The sequence below is a fragment of the Hippoglossus hippoglossus genome, chromosome 19 (genome assembly GCF_009819705.1).
Source record: "Hippoglossus hippoglossus isolate fHipHip1 chromosome 19, fHipHip1.pri, whole genome shotgun sequence".
In the NCBI taxonomy this organism is placed as follows: domain Eukaryota; kingdom Metazoa; phylum Chordata; class Actinopteri; order Pleuronectiformes; family Pleuronectidae; genus Hippoglossus; species Hippoglossus hippoglossus.
Window position 1 is genome coordinate 20,811,974 of NC_047169.1, and position 20,042 is coordinate 20,832,015.

General features: G+C 41.5%; 1 protein-coding gene across 1 annotated transcript in view; it reads right to left on the reverse strand.

Annotated features, from left to right (window-relative positions):
* LOC117752574 (putative uncharacterized protein MYH16) overlaps nucleotides 1–20,042 on the reverse strand; it is a 55,148-nt gene that overhangs the window by 11,515 nt on the left and 23,591 nt on the right. Inside the window, 6 exon segments of the mRNA XM_034570029.1 lie at nucleotides 2,386–2,442; nucleotides 11,356–11,446; nucleotides 13,398–13,543; nucleotides 15,734–15,820; nucleotides 17,949–18,053; nucleotides 19,712–19,939. Of these exon segments, the coding sequence (XP_034425920.1) occupies nucleotides 2,386–2,442; nucleotides 11,356–11,446; nucleotides 13,398–13,543; nucleotides 15,734–15,820; nucleotides 17,949–18,053; nucleotides 19,712–19,939 (714 nt within the window).

Consider the following 20,042-nt stretch of genomic DNA (forward strand, 5'->3'; position numbering starts at 1 on the left):
ATCAGATTTGGCCGTGATCTCAATCTCAGCCAAATCTGATTTATTATTATTATTATTATTTTATCAAAATTATTAAGTTCCTGTTTTTGCAGTGTGCCTTGTACCGTGCCTTATTACCCTGCTGCATGTCCTCCCTCCTCACTCCCCCACTGACCTGCGCTCACTTTACAGGTTAACAATAAAGACCAACACTACTCAGGTCACTATCCTGTGGGGGGGGGGGGCTGTGGCATAAAATAACCATTCATTAATCGTGATCGAGGTAAAAGTTCAGCCCTACGTGTCGTCAAATTCAAATAAACTGCTATCTGCCTTTCTCTTATAGATTGCATACTGTTTAAATGCCGTGTGTGTGTGTGTGTGTGTGTGTGTGTGTGTGTGTGTGTGTACATGTGTGTGTACATGTGTGTGTGAGACCGACTGGCATTCCAGCCGAAAGGAAGATCCCATGGAAAATAGTGCTGTCTGTCAGCCTCTATCTCCTGATGATATCTACCCTGTGTGACCTGAGGAGCAGAGCCTAACAATAGCGGGCCTGTCTGCAGCAGAGGTATGTTAGATCTGAGCTGCTCTGAAGACGCAGCGCTGCGGAACAGATAAAGACCTGCGTGCTTCGGCCTGCCTCTTTCCCCGCTCCGTGGCTTTGGGGACCGGTGGGGTGGGGAGGGGAGACCCAGCTCCCGCACCATTAAGAATACCACCCAGAGTGGGGAAGAAGTGTACAAAACACACCCTGGGGCCTGCTGTCACTCTATTCAACACTCAGGGTGAAATATGTTCCTTTTTGCATTAGTGCCCTCCCCTACTGTAACATGGGAACTGGAGTCAGGTCTGTGGGGACGACCTGGTTCTGTGGCTTAAATACACACAGGTTTACAGAGCGTCTCCATTGAAACAACAAGCACTTTAAACACCCACCTTGGTGGATACGTTTTATATGAAGCAGGCGTGCTGTGCCGAACCCCCTTTAATATCACTGAGGTGTGTTGGGGAAAAAAATGTCCCGTTGTTTTCTGGTTTGCTTCTATTGGGGCAAGACGAGGGGATTACAAAAAACAGAAGGTACCAGTGTGTGTGTGTGTGTGTGTGTGTGTGTGTGTGTATACTTTTACTTTCTTTCTACGGAGTGACCAAATTTTAAGAAAGTAAGGACGATCCTCACTTTTTCAAATTGCTGATAAAGACGTGCTTTAAGTTAGGGTTAGGATAGGGTTAGGCATTTAGTTGTAATAGTAAGGTTTCATGCTAGTTTAAGTAGCTAGGGAATGTGTTATAACAAATAGTGTCCTCACTAACTCTATGTGTTTACTTGTACAGATATCTTTGTGAGGACCATTTTGAGCCTAACCGGGCTGTTTGGGGGTTAGGACTGGCTTTAAGGGGTTGGAGTAAGGGGCTAGTTAGTGTCCTCACTAAGTTTGTTTGTGTGTGTGTGTGTGTGTGTGTGTGTGTGCATACAGGAAAGAGAAAGTTTGGGAAAAAATAAGAAAAAAGGATGTTGGGTCCCTCTACGCCTCTGGGGTTTCCCTGTATGTTAATCAGAAACACAAGGTCTCTCCCCCCTGAGTTTATTATCACAGGTGCAGATGGTTTGGGGTGACCAACACACGTATCCCACCGGCTGCCAACACATCAGCAATCTTTTTTTCTTGTACTTTTCTCTCTTTCAGTGTTTCCCTTCCGTCAGCAAACGGCTCGGCACACCCCGCCACGGGCCTGAAGGTCACAGCCGACCTCCTCTTGTCTCGCCTGCAGCCTGACTGACAGATTTAAGCCTCATGTGCTTGTTGTTTCATTGTGGGAGAGGGGAGATTCCTTAAGCCAATGATATAATGGCTGTTCAACCACCCGTATGGGTAAGTAACCGGCTGCGTTGTGAACGTTATTGTTCACGTACTTGTTCACGTACTTGTTTAGGTACTACGTGTGTTACGAGGATTCCAGTAGAGGGAACACCACAGACCTCAGGCTAAAGATTGTAGAGCGCTTCGCTCTATAATCTTTGACTCAGACCGATCTATCGGCCACTTTCGGATTTGCATGCGTAAATACGCAAACAAAGATGGTAACACTCGAGGAAATACAAATTTGACTCATGTTAAGATAAAGACTGAAAAACCCATGACACATCATACAAATGTGAATAATTCCAGACACTAATTTCTGTTGCTGATGACGTGCCCACTGACCCTGTGAAGGACTCACTACCGCCCCAACCTTCACGTGGATATTGCATCGCGTGTACGCATCCCGTTAATTTCTGAGGATGTGCAGAAGCTACGCACCAATCGGACGCAGGATATGCAAAGCAGCCATCTTGCGTGCACGTAATTAACAGCATGTACTGTATATTCCGACCCGTACAGTTGTGCAGATATACCCTACCTTGGCTCTCATGGCGCGCTCCGCCTCCAGCTCCTCCTCCAGCTCCTCAATGCGGGCCTGAACAGGGGAGGAAAAAACAGACTTGAGTGAAAAAAACAATAACAGTCTGCTTTCACTAAAATATAAGATATGAGCTGGATATCTGAAGTTGAGCTGTTAACCTCTGCTTTCACAGTAACTATATAATTCGGACAGAGAGCAAATGGGGCGTCACCTCCGCAGACTGTTTGCTATTTCAGGGCAACACTTGTGTGTGGTGTGGTGAGGCCGTCTCGTTCACTCTTGCTTTCTCTTGGGATTTGGCAACAACGCCTCTGGCTTTTGCCTCAGGTAGCAATTTAGAGCAGGAATGTCTGCGGCCACCGTCATTATCTGTATTCTGACTCAGGGCTGGGTCTGCAGTGTCCGGTCAGTGAGACCAACAAGCATCACTGCCCCTTTCACAACATTCGAGGAATTTGTGTTTTGTCTTGGCGTCCGCTCGGTTTTCCAGTCCTGGATGGAAGCAACATCTTCAGGACTGAAGATACATTCAAATCAAAGTTTGCTGATGGTTTTGCTCATTGTGCGCCTTTTAAGCATTTTTCCTGAAGTTATGTTGGCTTCGTTTTTTATTTGTAATATCATTATTTCCGATTGCTTGTTTTTCCTTAAAGGGAGGGGAGGTCTTCTAGCCTCCAGCTTCCTGACACCACATTATTTTATTATAAGTGATATACTCTATGCTGTATATATAAAACTATTAACAACTACAACAAACTATTTAATTTAACAAAAGCATTCTGTATTATTACAACCATGTTATACCATTTACAACTGTGTCATTCACAATCAAAAGGTTAGGAGCAAAAGTTACCGACAAATATGCTAATATCCAGTAAATGCACTATTTTCTGCTTCCAACTACACAGTGAGATACAGCAGGTATTTTGAGTTAAGTAATAATTATTAATTAATGATTAATAAATGGCTTATTGATGCTGAATAGTAGGGATCTTGCAAATCCAGCCCCAAATGAGAAGTTAATATTTCCTCATATACTGATCTAATACTCTAAATATAAATACAAACTATGATGTCTGTTATTTTATTCACACTGAACAAAAAGGCTCTGACACTGTAAAACTGTCAGTAGTGGAAAGGAATGATGGACATTTACACAAATACTCTACTTAAGTACAAAACAACAAGTAATAGTATCTCCACTGCATACCTGAGGAGCAGGTATTCTTTCCTTTTAATCAACAGCTCTGATTTACTTGACTTACTTGGCTTTCATCTTCAAAGGATGCACTGCAGTAACACTTTACAGGTGAAGATTTGACATACAAAACACACACTGCCTCCCTAAAATATGATGCATTGTTTTAAGTCATAGTTCAAATTATTGCCACAAAAACTAACTTCAACAACACAATGCAACTTGCATATTGATGCATTAGCTATGGTGGTGGTCATTTCGAGTGTTCTTGACATTTATGTACATCCTGATCTTTAAGATTGAATAACATTTTAAATGCAGGTCCTTACAATATAATGGAATATTTTTTTCATTCTGCTGGCGATCTGAATTCCTTCTCCACCATCTGTGTGCACTAACGGATCCTTATATGACTTTATTTGATCCCGCTCCGACATTTAAAAACAATCAGAACAATCTCACATAAATAAATCACCAGCAGCACATTTCTGTTGCAATAATCCCAAACCAGCGCTGTGTCTTGTGCTGCCAGTAAAGATTTATGGCCAAGTTGTTTCCCAACATTGCTGCGGTGCATCCTTCCAAGTTCTGCCATGTTCTACCATGTTCTGCGCTATCTCCGGTTTCTATCTACATCTCAGTGTCAGGAAGTGTGTCTGACATGGCGTGTAGCCCAGGGCCATTCACAGCAGCATCACCTCCACCCACTGATGTGGTGAAAGCAACTCACCAGCTACACGGCATCCAAAGATCCTTCAACGTGAAACTACCAGACAGTATGAGTCAAAATAGACAAATGGGTAATAAATTATCCCACGCTTCTGCTATTATTTGATTCATTCTAATTGAAGGGGAGCTAACCTGAACACTTGAGAATTATCCCAAAGGTGGGCTCAGACTTATCCTAGCCTATCACCTTTTTTTCTCCAGCCTTTTTAATCAGCTTTAAAAAAAAGTGAAGCTTAGACATAAAAACAAAAAAAAGTCAAAATAAAAACTCACATGCCAGCGCAGCACCTCTGCAGAGAGAACAGCCATGGTGAGGCAGCAGCAGCCCAACTGACTGACTGACTGTCCCACGCACAGACACACAAACTCAAACACACACACACACACACACTGTTGATCCCCTTCGGCATTTTACTGTCCACACCCCCTCATGCATGCACAGCCTCTTTCTGTCTCACAGTTCCCCACTCACATGTCTGTTTCTTGTTAAATTCCTACTTTCCACAGCCTCAAACCAGCCTCAAAATAAATATTGTGGCTCTAATACAATTGTAGACAACAGTGGACTAACAACGTTAAGATGTCTGAGCCAGACAGCCTGGATAAACGCAATTCAGACCACTTATCTATGGCAGAGAGAGTTTATACACTGATTTTGTGCATGTTTCAAAATGAAATTTATTCTAAATGATCCCACATCAATGTTTCTACTGTTGGAACAATGTGGGGAAATAAGAAAATTAGCCCGTCTATGCTGAGGATGGTTGGAGGGTTTGATGTCCATAATTGTATGTGCTTAAAGTCTCTCTTTTTCCGCTGCACACTAAAACTATAATAATTGTCCATAAATTACAATCAGATGTGGCCTCACAGCTGATGTTCCTCAGTTGTATCAGAGGGGATGTTCAGTAGCGTGGGCAGCTACATCCTGTCAGATCACAACCCCCCCCCCAGCCCATGTCAGTCAGAGAGGGAAACAGGGGCCAAACACTTTAGTAGCCCAGCCTCTGCACCCCCTGCTGAAGAGTCCACCATACTGTCCGCACATGCTCGCACACTTCAGGTCCCTGCACCGCTGCAGGATTCTACACGCTTTGTTCTTTTCGATGCCTTCAAACTGCAGCTCCCACCAGGAGAAGCTGCAGTTGTTTGATTGACAGGGTGATGAAAGTTCCTGTTGACCTGGTCAAAGCAACGTGCTGTAGCTGACGACCCAGGTTCACGTCAGTGATATTAGAGATGACGTTGCTCCTGTTCATCACAGGTGAACATTGTACAGGAGGGATATGTTTACAGCATCGCCAAATACTAGTGCAGCGCCTGTTTCTAAACCTGCCTGTTCTTCTGTCCTGCGTTAATGCTCCGGAGCTACTTCAGAATTATTCCTTGTTGTTAGTGAATCCTCCTCAAACAGTTCAACAATATACTGTCACTTTCAAATTTTTTGTGTGCTGGACATTGTGTGCAGAGCTTTTTATAAACAGTCTATGGTGCAAAGTGAAGTTAGAAAACTTTATGTTTGGTTTATCTGCAATGGAGATTTTATAGTCAAGGGTTTTCATAAAATGAGACTGAATTTGAACCTAACTGTTGTCATTTTTATTGCATGTCAGCTATTTCAGAAGTCTTGTGCTGTCAAAAAATGACATCAAAAACATCAAAATGCTCTGATGGTGATTTTTCACCCCAGTTACCTGCTGCTGAGCTTTATCCAAGGACGTAGAAGAACTTGGTCCACAGACTGAAGGCACACTGCCCCACCCCCACTGACTGCTACAGAGCCCTGGTCTTCTGTTCATTAAATTGTTATTAATATTGGACGTATTGTTCGTCTAAATTACACCAAACTTGGCACTGCACTTGTGCACAAAGAATACACATGTCAAGTGTGAAGCTGATAAGATGAATGGTTCGTGAGATTGCGTTCCACATCCAGACATGCAGACATTTGTGGAATTAGTAGTACTTTCATTGTATTATCAAGTTTTCAAAAACAAAGCAGCTACAGGAAATGCATCATTGAGATACACTCCCTGATTCTCCTACAGTGCTCTATTCTGTTTCCAAATCCCACGGTTTCCTCTCAGCTCATTGCTGCTCTTGCAGAATTCAGCTGTTCAGAGTGAACAGGGAGGAAAGTTGATCACTTGGGGACAGTGTTGGGTGTCATGTCTCCACTCCTTAAAATATAAAGGACTTTTTTTTCTTGCATGACTGCAACCTGAAGAGATTTTTTAAGCTTAGCTAAGTATTTTTTCTCATGTTATATTAACATAACTACAGATTAATTTAGCTCCACCTCAGAGAACAAATCTTAAAAAAAGAGAGATGTTGCTAAATCTAGACAAATAAGAGCACAATAGCCTGCATGGCTTCACAGCACAGAGGTGAATGAGGAAAAAGGCATCACCTGAAGCTTAGGAAACATCTGGTGTAAACCAAACAGACTGCAGGGTACGGCTGCGCTTCAGCTCCTCGGGTTGTGATAACCCTTTACAGCTCTGTTACTTGGTATAACTGCTTTACGACAGTGTAATAAAACCACTAAGGAGTATGATGGAGCTGTTGTAAGAACTCAGGACTGTGACCCCCCATTACCCTGCCTTCAAGCCAACTGCTTTGAGTTACAGCACACTGAAGAGGGAGATGTGTGGCAGCGTCTGATTCTACAGAAACTTATGGATATATTCATGTGACCTTTATGCCAAAACCAGACAGTGGGCGACAGAAATGAGGGACCATCCTGTCAACTGGCCGGCCACCTGCGTCTTTGCACATGCACGCACATACATGCACGCACACACTGTATAATAGTCTCATTGTGAGATAGGGAGACTGCCAAAGCTACAGTAAATGTGAAAACATGTCCAACCTCGAAGACACACCGATCGCCTTTCACTCCACAAAGACGCTCTTTATTCTTCCCCTGACAAACTTCTAGGAGAAAAATCAGGCTCCCAGAGGCGTCGGCAGTCACCTGAACTTTGAAATAACCATCTCCTAATGTCACTCTCTCTAAATCCACCGAAAAGACTGACACAGACAAAACACATTATCTACCGCATGCACCGGTGACACAGATAAAAGGTCGCGGGCTTGCTTGATTCTATCTGGATGGCAGAGTAAGATACCCAGGAAAAGCCTCAGTATAAACATTACAGATGCAGACTAAACACCAGAGTAAACAGAAGTATATAGGGCAAGAAATATACCTATCCTAATCATAATTATACAATAACTTTGTGCTACAAGGCATTTTAGAATCAGAAGACTTATTATGGCCTTTTTAAATGGCAGCATCATTGCAACACCACAGTGCTCACTGCTGTGTTGGTTTTCCACTGCAGTCACCAAAAATGGCGTATTAATAATCTGTGTGGCCACTTCTGCAAAAGCTTTTCCTTCATTATGTTGCTGTTTGAGGTTCAGTTGTTTTATTCCACATTTAAGGCCACAGTGGTTTAGTCAGAAGTCACAGTCACTGATGCCTTTTTGCATTTACAAATCCAAAAACACAGAAAAAGTGTCTGAGGGATAGTTTAAACAATGTGTGTTTTTGCTGTAACATAGCCGTAGCTAACGTTAGCATGCCTGGCTATGTAGCTTACTTCCTACAGTAGTAGCTGGTGCTACTTCCAAAGCCAACAGTTAGCATATCAGTAGCTAACTACATTATTTTGCGTCTTTCAAAAAACCGTAAGCAAGCCGATAATATGGACCATGGACTATAGAAAAAAATGGAAGAATGACGGCTCTCAAAGGCAAAGCCAAATCATCTTGATCTCCCCCTGGTGGCTGGCTGCAAATAGATCGTAAAACCCCACCTCCTCCATGTTGGCAGATGGGTCTTGGACCCAACTAAAAAAGTCATGCCAATTTAGGGATGTCACAATACCAAGCATTTAGTAGTTTCCATGATTCTCGATACCACGGCAAAAAACAATAAATTTCATTTACTTCAACACACATTCTATGTTTGAACATACAAAAAAAACAGTGGCTGTGTAGCCTTCAAGTAACAGATAAAAAGAAAAGACTAAAACTAGAAAACAGAACAATGGCATGTAGGATAAGTAGGAGATTTCAGTTATCAGGTAGAGCTCAATGACTGTAAGAAAAGAACCTCTCTCCCATCCGCACGGGTCTCATAAACTCCAGAACCAACCAAACAAACACAAAGCAAACCCTCAGCACTGCAAAGGTCACACCAACATCTGACCAGTGACGGTAAAGTGAGCACAGGTCAGCAAGGAGGAAGGACATGTGGCAGGGCAATACGGCACGGTGCAAGGACACCAGATATTCAATGTGCTGAATCCCCGGCTTAGATTGAAAAGATCAACATGTTACACCTGTGTTTTTACACAATGATAACTCAAATTGTCTGTTGTTACAGAGATCTGTAACCAGAACAGACATCTTCGTCTGTGACTTCTACATGTGTGGCACCTTCCATCATTGTCAAAAGTCGTATTAATATCTTATGAGACAGATGTGCTCTCAACTTCTTGATCACTGACCCACTAAACACATGTTTTTCCGTTACACAATTCCAAGAAAGTGTCAATGACATCATGCTGTTTGTAGACACTGGCTAAAGCAGTGGTGATATGGATATCAGTCAATATCATAATCAAAACAATCAGATGATCAAACATGAAGTCATTTATCCCGTTGCCATGGAGACTTCTATGCAAGGAATCAGAAACAGAGAAATATTGAAGTCTTAAAAAAAAGAGGGGAATCTCAAACCCAAACTTCACCTAGTGACAGCGTCGTACAGACGCAGGAGATGGTTATCATGTAGGCGGTGTGTTTTAACCATCTCCTGACAGGCATGGAGGTGTGAAGTGAGTGATCCAATCACAGAGCAGCGCCCAGCGGCTCTGCTGAAAGACTGGTATGTATCCTGGAAGCTACAGCTCAGCTCCCTGCATGTCCTTGTAGGAAACAGATTTTCATACATTTACCAAGTCACCATAGAGGTTCTCATCCCAGCCAAATATTATTCAAATATTTCTGGTCAAAGGAAAACGCTTTTCCTGGTGAACTTTCTCGGAGCCTTCTACCATCAGTGCCCTTCATGAACTTACATTATTATTGAAATCCAGCTGCAGGTTGAGCTAGATTTTATCAAGGAACTAGCTTATATTGGATGAGACGTGTAATTTTGCAACTCTTTGAAAAATGTCATCACATCATCTCAAATTACAGGCTGCAGATGGAAGGCACATACCAGCCCCGCTGCCTGGCAGATGACTATCAAGCAAAAAGAGAGTCTTCATGTATCCTCTACATGCAGTTGTGCATTGCAGCAACAGTGAGATCCTTAGACTAATACTGACTCTGTGATACAAACATTTAGGTACTGATTCTTCTTATTTCCAGCTTATTCTGGAATTTCATCAGGGTGGATTCGCATGATTCGCAGTTCAGAAGAAGTAATTCATCTCAAACTTCTGGTTACACAGACACTTGGTTGTTTCTTTGAGATAAACACTAATATTAACTCAGGCTTCCTTAAAGAACTCATTTGAGCGAGGCTTCATCCCCTTACCAGTGTGGAGGTACTGAAAGCAAACTGTTAAACTACTAAAGCTGAACTGAACTCTGGATATTCTCCTGAAATTCTCTGTAGGGGCTGTACGTGTGAACGCAAATTTCTGAGTCAGTTACTACGAAATTCTCTGGAGTTTTTCTTCTCTGCCCCCTTGTAAAAACTCAAGATAATGTCCAAATGAGCCCATGTGAGAATCAACAGGATATTGTCTGGAGAAATCACCGCGATGATGATAATGTTTCTAACAAGTGAAAAAATAACAAATAGAATACAAACATCTCCGGAGCATGTAGACATGTAGAAGACGCCGAAGAAGATGTCAACTTGGAAAAAGAGATTCAAGACATTTTGGTGATAGGGACTGAAGAATGTCCAGACCCAATTTTGTGGACATTTTCCAAACATTTTTCAGTTAATGTCTAAACACATTGAGACTGACATTGCATTACATGCATAAGGGGACCTGTTCATATAATTTCCAGCTCTGTAGTTTTATTTTGTAACAACACTACAGTATGGTTCGCATGATTCACATTAAAAAAAAAAAGTCCTTATTTATGTCAAACTGTATGTTACACAGACCCTTAGTTGGTCCTTTGACTGAAACAGGCAATATTAGCTCTGGTCTCCTCAAAAACTTGATTTGTTCAAAATTTTGGAAGCCTGTCTAGTGTGGAGCTAGTGAAAGCAAACTGTAAAACTACTAAGCAACAGAGCGACTCCTCAACAGCTCTTTACATGTTCAAATCCAAGATTACTGGAGGACATCTCTGTTCAGTAAGTATAATGCTGTGGAGGTGAGGGGAGCACCTTCACCTCTACCAGAGGATCAAACAGCGCAGGTCAGAGCTGTTAGCGGATTGATCCTCAGGTTTAAAAGGCAGCAGCTGAGCTGCCTCAAGAGAGACTCAGAGACACGGACAGGAGAGACACTAGTGCTGAGCTGCAACGCTAACACACCAGCAGAAACTGCTGGCCTCTTTATGTTGAGTTTTAAGTTTATGTTTGCACCTGGTTTGTCTCTGGCTGCTGTGGTGAGAGCCCTGTGACATGGTCAACTGCCACAAATGCCCACTACCTGCTTATTGTGTGACACAACAGTGGATTCAGTGTTTCAAACACAATCCATATGAAAACCAATGGGTACAAACAATGATGTAATGAGAAATAGGAAAAAAGCATCATAGGTCCCCTTTATGCAGTTTTCCTGTTTTTTGTAATGAGGAAACATATAATGAGCTCATTCGATTTGAAACTTGAGTTTGAATGGATCCTTCTGCACCAACTGGAGCCTCAGAACATGACTCCAGGTGGAACCTTGATCTGGTCTTGCCACCTCAGCAAAATTCACACAGGCTTCACCTCCTTACAATCCTTGACAGCATTCTGTCTGTGTTGTGCATCTTGAAGGATTGACTACTGGAAGGCCACAGCCAAGCACCAAGCATCATCACACAAACTAGACCAATACTAAACTGACCTGTTGCTCTTTGCTCTTTCTCTGCAGTCCAGTGTTGAGGGCCTCCTCTGCTTCCAGTTTGGAGCTGGTACTGCAGATCTCCAGATCCCTCCTTCACAGAGAAAGGGAGATATAAATCATCCACTGAAACCGAGTCAGTTCAAGGATTGAAATGTTACTAAGCACAACAAAAAAACATTTAATTTCGCATCTTATTTACATTTTCCTACAGTTCATGAATGAAGACATATCACCTCAAAATACAGTTTCACACAGATAATTTACAATATGTTGCACATATACCCTTGTCCTGTTTCTTTTGGCTTTTTAGAGCCTGTGATGAGATTAATGTGGCAAAATTGCAATTAGCATATAAATTGTGGCACTTTTCAGACTTTCACATTCAAACAGCCTTAATGACTTGATCTGTGTGTTACAGTAATTGCCGTTGCCTTTCAGACATTGGTGTCAATACATATATGAGACAGGCCTGTTACAGAAAGAGCCACAGTGCTCGCGCAGTATTTGGCAAGTGGATATTCAGAGTATTAATCAATTTATTTAATGGCTATTAATAACCATGCAATATTTAATGCATTGACTGTATCAACTGTTCATTTTACTGGACAACGATATGACAACATAGGTTTTAACCAAAGATCAAGCCAATTAAACTTCAGTGAAAGTAAAGCAATAAAGCTGAGTTGGCTGATTGACAGATTCTCTCCCAAAACAGACTGTTTGGAAAATGGCACCTTAGCAACGTCGGTGAAAACAAGAATAAATAAGTGTGTGTGTTCTCTGATAAATTACCTGAAGGCTGATTTGCACATTCATGATCATCATCACTTTGGAAATGGCTCAACTTTTCATTTCGCTCCATCATTGGCTCAACATTTTCTATTTATCTGTACTTACTTTGATTTATAACCAAATACCTGCAAAACTATTCCCATCAGCCTCAGCTGTGCTCTCTGACAGTTGGTTGCTGCAAGGCAAAGTATAGTGAATGATCCAATTTGCTCTCTTATTACTGTGGGCAGACAGCAACATGTCGGGATTGTAGTGGGTAGAGGTGGGAGTGGGGGGGGGGGGGGGGGGGGGGGGGGGGGGGGGGGGGGGGGGGGGGGGGGGGGGGGGGGGGGGGGGGGGGGACTGGACTGAGGAGCAGGTATTAATAAATATTGCAGCGTCCCAGAGTGCCTTGGGGCAGCAGCATCATGTCAGAATATCAATACGTTTTTGAAGCCAGTTTGTCTCATTCCTGGGGTTAATAGATAGGATCGGAGCAGCTTTCCATTCGATCCAGAGACAGCTGTGGACATGACCATATGTCATATGCATCGATCGACAGCATCACATGTAACTGTACACTGATGTAAATGTCTATAACAGACAAATAATTTTAGAAAGTATATATTTATGCTAATAAATGATGTATGCTTTAAACATACATTTACATTTTCTAAGGTTCATATCTGTGTTGCCGCTGTATGATCACTCACTACAGGGTTGGGTTCAACCATCTTTTCATTTACCACTTCACAAGTTAGAGAGAATTCCATAAGGATAATCAGAAAAACAAAACAAATGTGATGGTTGCTGTGGAACAGGACTTACTCCCTATGTAAATATGAAAGGCTCATGAATGTCTGAACCAATTACACAGTAAGCTATCTAATAAGTGTCAAGGCAATTCTTGGTGAATTGCCTTGACACTGCTAGAGGAAAAGGCAGAGGATCATAAAAGTCAGTGGGATTCATCCGCTGTGACCGTGAATGTTTGTACAACATTTCACGACAATTCATCAGATCTTCCAGTCTCGTTCAAAGCAGTGAACTGACTCACACAAACATTTCCATTCCTACTGCCACTTTGCAAGCCTGGATAGAAAGAGACTTCCCATTGACCAACACCAAAATTCAATTTCAGCTTCAAAGCAAATATTTGCTGTGTCGGCCCAAAGACTAGTCGGGCTGAGTGGGACATTCTGCTATTTTGTTGCCCAACATTGAGATGTAGTCTCCATTTTTCCATACTCTAAAATCTATATTTGACTGACCTTTTGATGAGGTCTTCCAGACCACTCCTCATCTTCTCCATCTCTCCCAGACTATCCTGAGTGGATCGGCTGTCTCCCTCCAGCTTCCTCCTGCTCTTCTCCAGCTCACTGAGCTGATGGTGCTCCTGCTCCAGCTGATACTCCAACTTTACACAGGCAGTGAAAGGAAGGAGAATCTATGGTCATAATGTCATGCAAGTGCAGAAAGTACAGTTCAAACTGACTGAGGTTTTTAAGACTAAAATGGGTACTAATAGCTTGAAACTATAATTTCCAGTAGTTTGAATATTTTGTGCCAATAATCAATATATTTTATTCCGACCATTTATTACATTTGACCATTTTATGCATAAAATTACATGTATTCAATGTCTCCCCACATTTGCCAAGGCCTATTGGCTACCAGGGTTACAATTAAGTGGAATAATAACATAAGTTTCCATTCCTCATATCACTGTTAAATAGTTGGTTTATAATAATATTACTGCAGCATGTGTTTTTGTAGGATGCACATGTTAGAGCAATATGCTCTCAGAGTGATCTCTAGTAAGAAATACTCTGCCTCTGATATGATGTGACATTTAAACAGTTACATTTTCATGAAGAACTTTTAGTTTTATCTGTTGTTAAATGTTTCCTTGTAACTTTGCTGTGAATCACAACTGTGTGGTTTTCTACAGTATAAAGTTAAACAATTAAATACAGTCAATTTTCTTGAGGTATGAATTGGGTAAGTCAGAGATTCATCAGCAATAATCCATCTGTATGGTAATATCCACTTCAAATGGCACACAAAGCTACCACTGATGTATTGGTTGGCTGAAATACACCAGCTGATCTGAGCCTTTCACAGACTAAAAAAAATATTATGTTCAAGTTCCAAATAGTTGGATGAATTGTTTTTTTTAATTTTAGTTAGTTATCATAAATGTTACGGTAAAAACTGTAAAATATCATGTCTCAATAAAATGTCTTTGTCACAAGGGTTTGATAAAAACATCTTAAAAATCATTGCCAATTTTGTAAATAAATATATACAGGTACATTTTTTACACAATATTGGCATCAGCCCCCAAAAACCATATCGGTTGGGAGTGTGATAACTCCAATTCATCACATGGTCCGAATTACAACCCAAAACTACTACTATCATACTTGACGTCTGCTCGGTGAGCAAATACAACAGTTTTATAATGCGTTAACTTTACGACCTTTAAAGGTGACAAGATGTCTATGTTGTGGCAAAGGCTTGTGCCAGGTGCCGACTTTGACTTTATCATCTCTCAAGACATAACTGAATTAAATCTTTAATATTTTATTGCTCATCGGGAGTGGGCGCTTGCTGCTGTAAACAGGAGGCAGATTGGCTACTTTACAAGTGGTTGCAAAAAATCTTAAGGTCCACAACAAGGTTCATGTCTTTGTTACGTTGTTTATATTTGATCTGGTTAGTTCACATTATGAAGAACTTTGTTTGACTACAGCCAAAACATTCTGCCTCCATCAATACATAGGTCTCTACCTATATTAGACATTGATTGATTTGTAGACGGCCACGCATGGCATGTTGTCAATTCAACTATTGTATTTGCTAACTTTTCTTAATAAAGTGCATAGAAAAAGTAATAGTAGTCTTTCCGTTTAAATGGAGAAAACTAATGAACTGGTTCACTTCGCAAATTTTGCCACTCTTCTCATTATGGTATAACTACCAGCAAGAATGAGTGCCCTTGCCATTTAAGCATTATTTTGTCAGAGACGAAGACAACCAGCAATTGCTGTCAATTGTCAATTGCTGATCCAACTTCCGGCAATTGGTCAGACAGTCTGAACTATCCAAACAAATGTTTTAACATCCAGATCGAGGTCACCTCTTGTGGATGAAAAACGTTTGGACCATTGGTCTGGATCGTGGTCTGAGGCCCCTTTCACATCTGTTATTTAGGTTTCGGACTAAACTGGAAAGTCTGGCCCAAACAAGATCGGCGTGAGAGCCCACAAAGAAAAGCAATGGCGAAAAGTAAAAGTGGGGATTTCTTTGCTTGGATTGACAATGAGGTGCAACTGTTACTGACAGATAGCGTTATAACTCGTTCTCCATGTTGCCTTTACTGCTGGTAGTTATAACTAATGCTGATTTTATTTCTCCAGCAGAAGGGTCATGTGATAAGAGAAGGATATGTCAGGAAAGAATAGGACGGGAGTTTTCGAAACTAAAATGTAGTTTTGAAAATGTAAATTAAATGATTCACAAATACCTAAAAAATGAAATATTCTGAAGAAATATTGTAGTATATTGCATTGCCAACCAATAAAAGTACTAAATATGTTCTTACATTCTCAGCTTGCATCTGGAGCTTGGTTCTCTCTTTGGTCAGGAAGTTCACTTTCTCCTCTTCGCTCTGTAGGTCCTCGATGGCCTGCTGTGGGGGTGAAACAAGATGCGTGAGCCTGGGCTGCACATGTGTCCCTCAATCACTGATCCTCCATCTCATCCATCTGTCTGCCACATTGGCGCTTGGAAAGATAGAGGTTGTTTGGTTGCAGAGAAAATGTCAGAAGTCATCTCCAGTTTGATCTGACGGATCAGAGAGTTTCTCTCCATCTTTCCATCAAGGGGGAACAAAAGCATCGGAACACCAAACTCAGTGACTGCCTAGAAATCACTGAAACAGCTGCGAGAGCCCCAATGATGCCAGGACGATCCACATCATGGGTTTTGTTCACAAGTTCCTCTTTTTGTTCTTGGTTCAATCCGTAAAAAAAGGTTCAACAAACAAAGGAAGAAAAATGAGGGCTGATGCTCAATTGCTCCTACAGATTGCACAATGAAGCAGATCTGCTACTGTTGGATCAAAGCATCTGGGAGAAATTAGTGAACACAGCCTCTTGTAGCAGCCACAGAGCATCATGAGGTTGTTAAAGGTTACGATTCCTATAGATTTCAAACCATCTGCTCGGCTTTTGAAACGTCTAGTGCTGTACAGTTATAGGGAGCAGATTTATCACAAGAGCGACTTTTGGAAGGTCTTCAGGCCATATGGTTGTGTTTTCCTCAAAGTATGTTTCACTCGCAGTCAAACAGTAAGTGAGGTATCTATGCACTGACAAATAAGACAAGGCTTTATGAACAATCACAAAATAAGCCAAACAGCAGGACATGCTGTCTAAATGATTTACACAGTTTACACTGGGCCTTCAATCTTTATTGTAAGTGACTAGTAAGTGGTTTCATTAAAGTGGAGGGCCTTGATTGATTCTTGATTGTGAAAACACTAGTTTGACAAACAAACAAAATGAATAAACCAAACAAACTCCAGGTCTACTCTTTATTCCTTTCAAGAGCTTTCAGCTGCATGTCATGGTCTTCATCAGAATTTTTTTAAGCTGTAGCCCGTAAAATGTATTTTTCTGGATATCTACGTGGAAGTTACTATACATACTTAAGTGATGTCACATGAAATATTCCCATGTTTTCTGAACCTGTGCGGCACATGTGTGAAATCTGCCTGCTGAGAGGAGGCAGCTGAAAGCTCCGGTTAAAGAAAATAAGTAAACGATGAGTCACTGTCTTCTTTTTAATGTGATGAACCCGGATGAATGAGGTTCTGCAAGAAGTGAACCATCTTTGGGGGGAAAAAGTTTGGCATATTTTCCATTTGTTAACACGTACTGGGCAGGGTTTATGACATATTCTTGACCTATACTACAAGTATATTATTTTACTATGTATAGCAATACATAGTATACATAGTTTACTATCTCACTATGCATGGTAGTACATTTATATTACTATGTTCTATGTTATACCTAAAGGATACACACAGTGCATTTTTGTGAGTAACATTTGAATGTAAACTTAACTTTGGTTATTAATAAGAAAACTCAAAAGGCACCATTAACGTCATTGTCCAGCTCAAACTGAGCCTGTCTCCTCTGGCTCTGAAGGACTTTAGTAAAGTCTGAGAAAATAACCCTTGTGAAGGGGCAAGGCTGACATCATGTGCATTTAAAGCCAGAGTCTGCATGAAGCTATTTAGCCGCGGTATCGAAGTCCAGCCAATACAAGAGCTTGACCAATCTTGACTCAGTCTCAGCTGTCAATCCCATTTCACTGGTTTTATAGCATCAAATAACAAATTAAAACCAAAGTTACCTAAAAAATGTGCACTTGAACATACATCCTTGTGATAAGAACCTCATAAATTGACAGAAACCATGTTTGCGAATTTTTTTTTTTTTACATGTATTCTGACTTTTTGTCCCATCCACTAACATGGAGGAAGTGGGACTTGTGAGCTTTACTGCAAAAAAAAAGAAAACCTTAAATATCCCTTGTGATGTCATCAGGGTTTTCTCAGTCTGGGCTTGGAGACTAATTCGTGTTTTTTTACTGTGTAATGCTTCATTTATGAACCATTTTTTCAGCTGTCTTTCCAAAGTCCCCCAACTTCATGGAAGCATAGTATTAAATGAATGGAATGGCCCATTACAACTGCATAACTGCATACTGTGCAGCAGTATTTCACCCCGATGCTTCACCACGCTCACCTGGCTGAGCTCCACCAGATGTTCTTTCTCCTTCTGGAGCCTCTGCACCGCCTCGTCCTTCTGAAAGAGCTGCTCTGACAGCCTCCTCAGCTCACTGTCTGATGACTACAAACAGAAAGATAGAGTAGATATTACATAATATGAATCACCAAACGTATACTGTTACATTAATCAGCACACGTTAGATTTCTTCCCAATAGCTCTGCTGAACCACTTCTCTCTGTTATGAATGTGTTCCTCTCGGGCAAGCAGCCATGACAGCATGTGAATCCGGCGGCCTCAATCTTCGGTCCCTGACTTTTCAGCCACGCAGTGTCTCGTTTCATGACAGAAACAAATGTCACTAATTTGCCTCCTTATTATGTGAATCGTTGCTTTATATTCTCTGGCTGCTATTGAAAAAGCCTAATGAGACATATGTGAGAGTTTAGAGCTCTGGACTGCAAATGAAACTGTCAGCAGACTGGGGGACGGGTGCTTTGTACGCCTAGTCTTCAAAAAGGGCCAAAAATATGTTTTACAATACATTTCAGATCGAACAGATGTATTCACTTCAAAAATGTTGCCTCTTTTGGATGAAAGACATCATGTCCAGGTGCTAATAACTATTGTGACAGCATACCACAAACTTTTAGACAGGGTCACGTCATTTCTTCTTCTTTTTTTCAAAGCCTAGTGTCAACTCTGCTATCAAACACGTCTGGTCTTGTTGCATGTCCCGTTGCCGGAGTCCTCTCACACCTCCCTGTTACTGTATCTTCACCACGTGAGGGACCAATTAGCCGAGAAAACCTTCATATAACCAGAGGATCAAGATCTTAACTCTGTGACCCAGAACAAATGAATAAGTGTAAATTTGCAGAGGCTAAACCAACAACACCTTGTGCCAGTTTTTCCATCTTCACATGCGGTGCGGAGAGTACAGTACATTCTTGTGACATTCCTGAACTGAGATAGCATCTTAATCCTTTAATACCCCTCAGTGGGACAGATAAAGGGGGTTTGGTGAGGGGCTGTAATGGAGATTTCAAAACAGCCTCTGCTTGTTGGTGTCTGCGCAGAGGACACAGTGCTTCATCATCACATATTTAATGTGTTTACCACTTGACAATAATTCTGTCTCTGAATGGCAGCGACAACTCATTTGTCCGTCATCCCTCTTCTCTCTATCAGTGTACAGCGGTTAAACTGCTCAGAACGGAGGGAACCTGAGGCTTTTAGTTTGAAAACAGGAAATCAAAGCACATTTAAACTTAATTCTAATGCTAGAGAAAAGCAAATAGGTAAATGTAACACATTGCTCGGGAAATAAACAATTTAAGTTTTCAGTTTTTTGGGAGTAACTCAAGATCAAGAGTTTCTTGTAGCTTTAATTTGTGTTCTTAAATAGACTTCATGACATTTCGCTGTCAGCGGAATCAGAGTATAGAGGCTCATTTTTGCTTAACTTGCAATTTGTATATGAAAATGGACAGACCCTTCTGTCTGCACTCTGCATTACTTTCATTCGTTTTTGTGCACGTGTGAGACCTGTCAGAGTCCTAGGTTTTTATAAATTTTTAGTTGGTGTTGTCAGCTTTTTGACATTTCTAAATTTAACAAACTAATTTTAAGTACAACCCTATCTTACTTGCTGGGCCTGGCCACACAAGCTTCTGAAAACCTACAGATATGGATGAAAGTAAAGGCAGCATAATTGAGCCTTCAGTCAGTCTGTGTGTAACAGGCATCATCATTTCCTGAAGGCTAACGTAAAGTTCTACCTGTTTATTCTGCTCAGTTGAAGTCAGGGCGCTCTCCAGTTCATCCAGGTCTCGTCTGAGGATGCTGCACTCGGCCTCCAGCCTGTCCCTGTGGAGGATCAGCTGGGCTGAGCAGGCCTCTTCCTCTTCCAGTCGGTCTGACAGACCCGACAGCTGCAGCTCCAGCTCACACTGGTCCTTCTCCAGTTGGACACAGCGCTGCTCGGACGCCTGAGCACTCTCCTGCTCCTTTGGATTAACAAGCACAGAGTTACAGTGAGTTCAGTTGATGCATACAGAATTGCACACAGTTAGAATTCTGCTTTCAAACTGATTTTGGATTGGTAGGAAA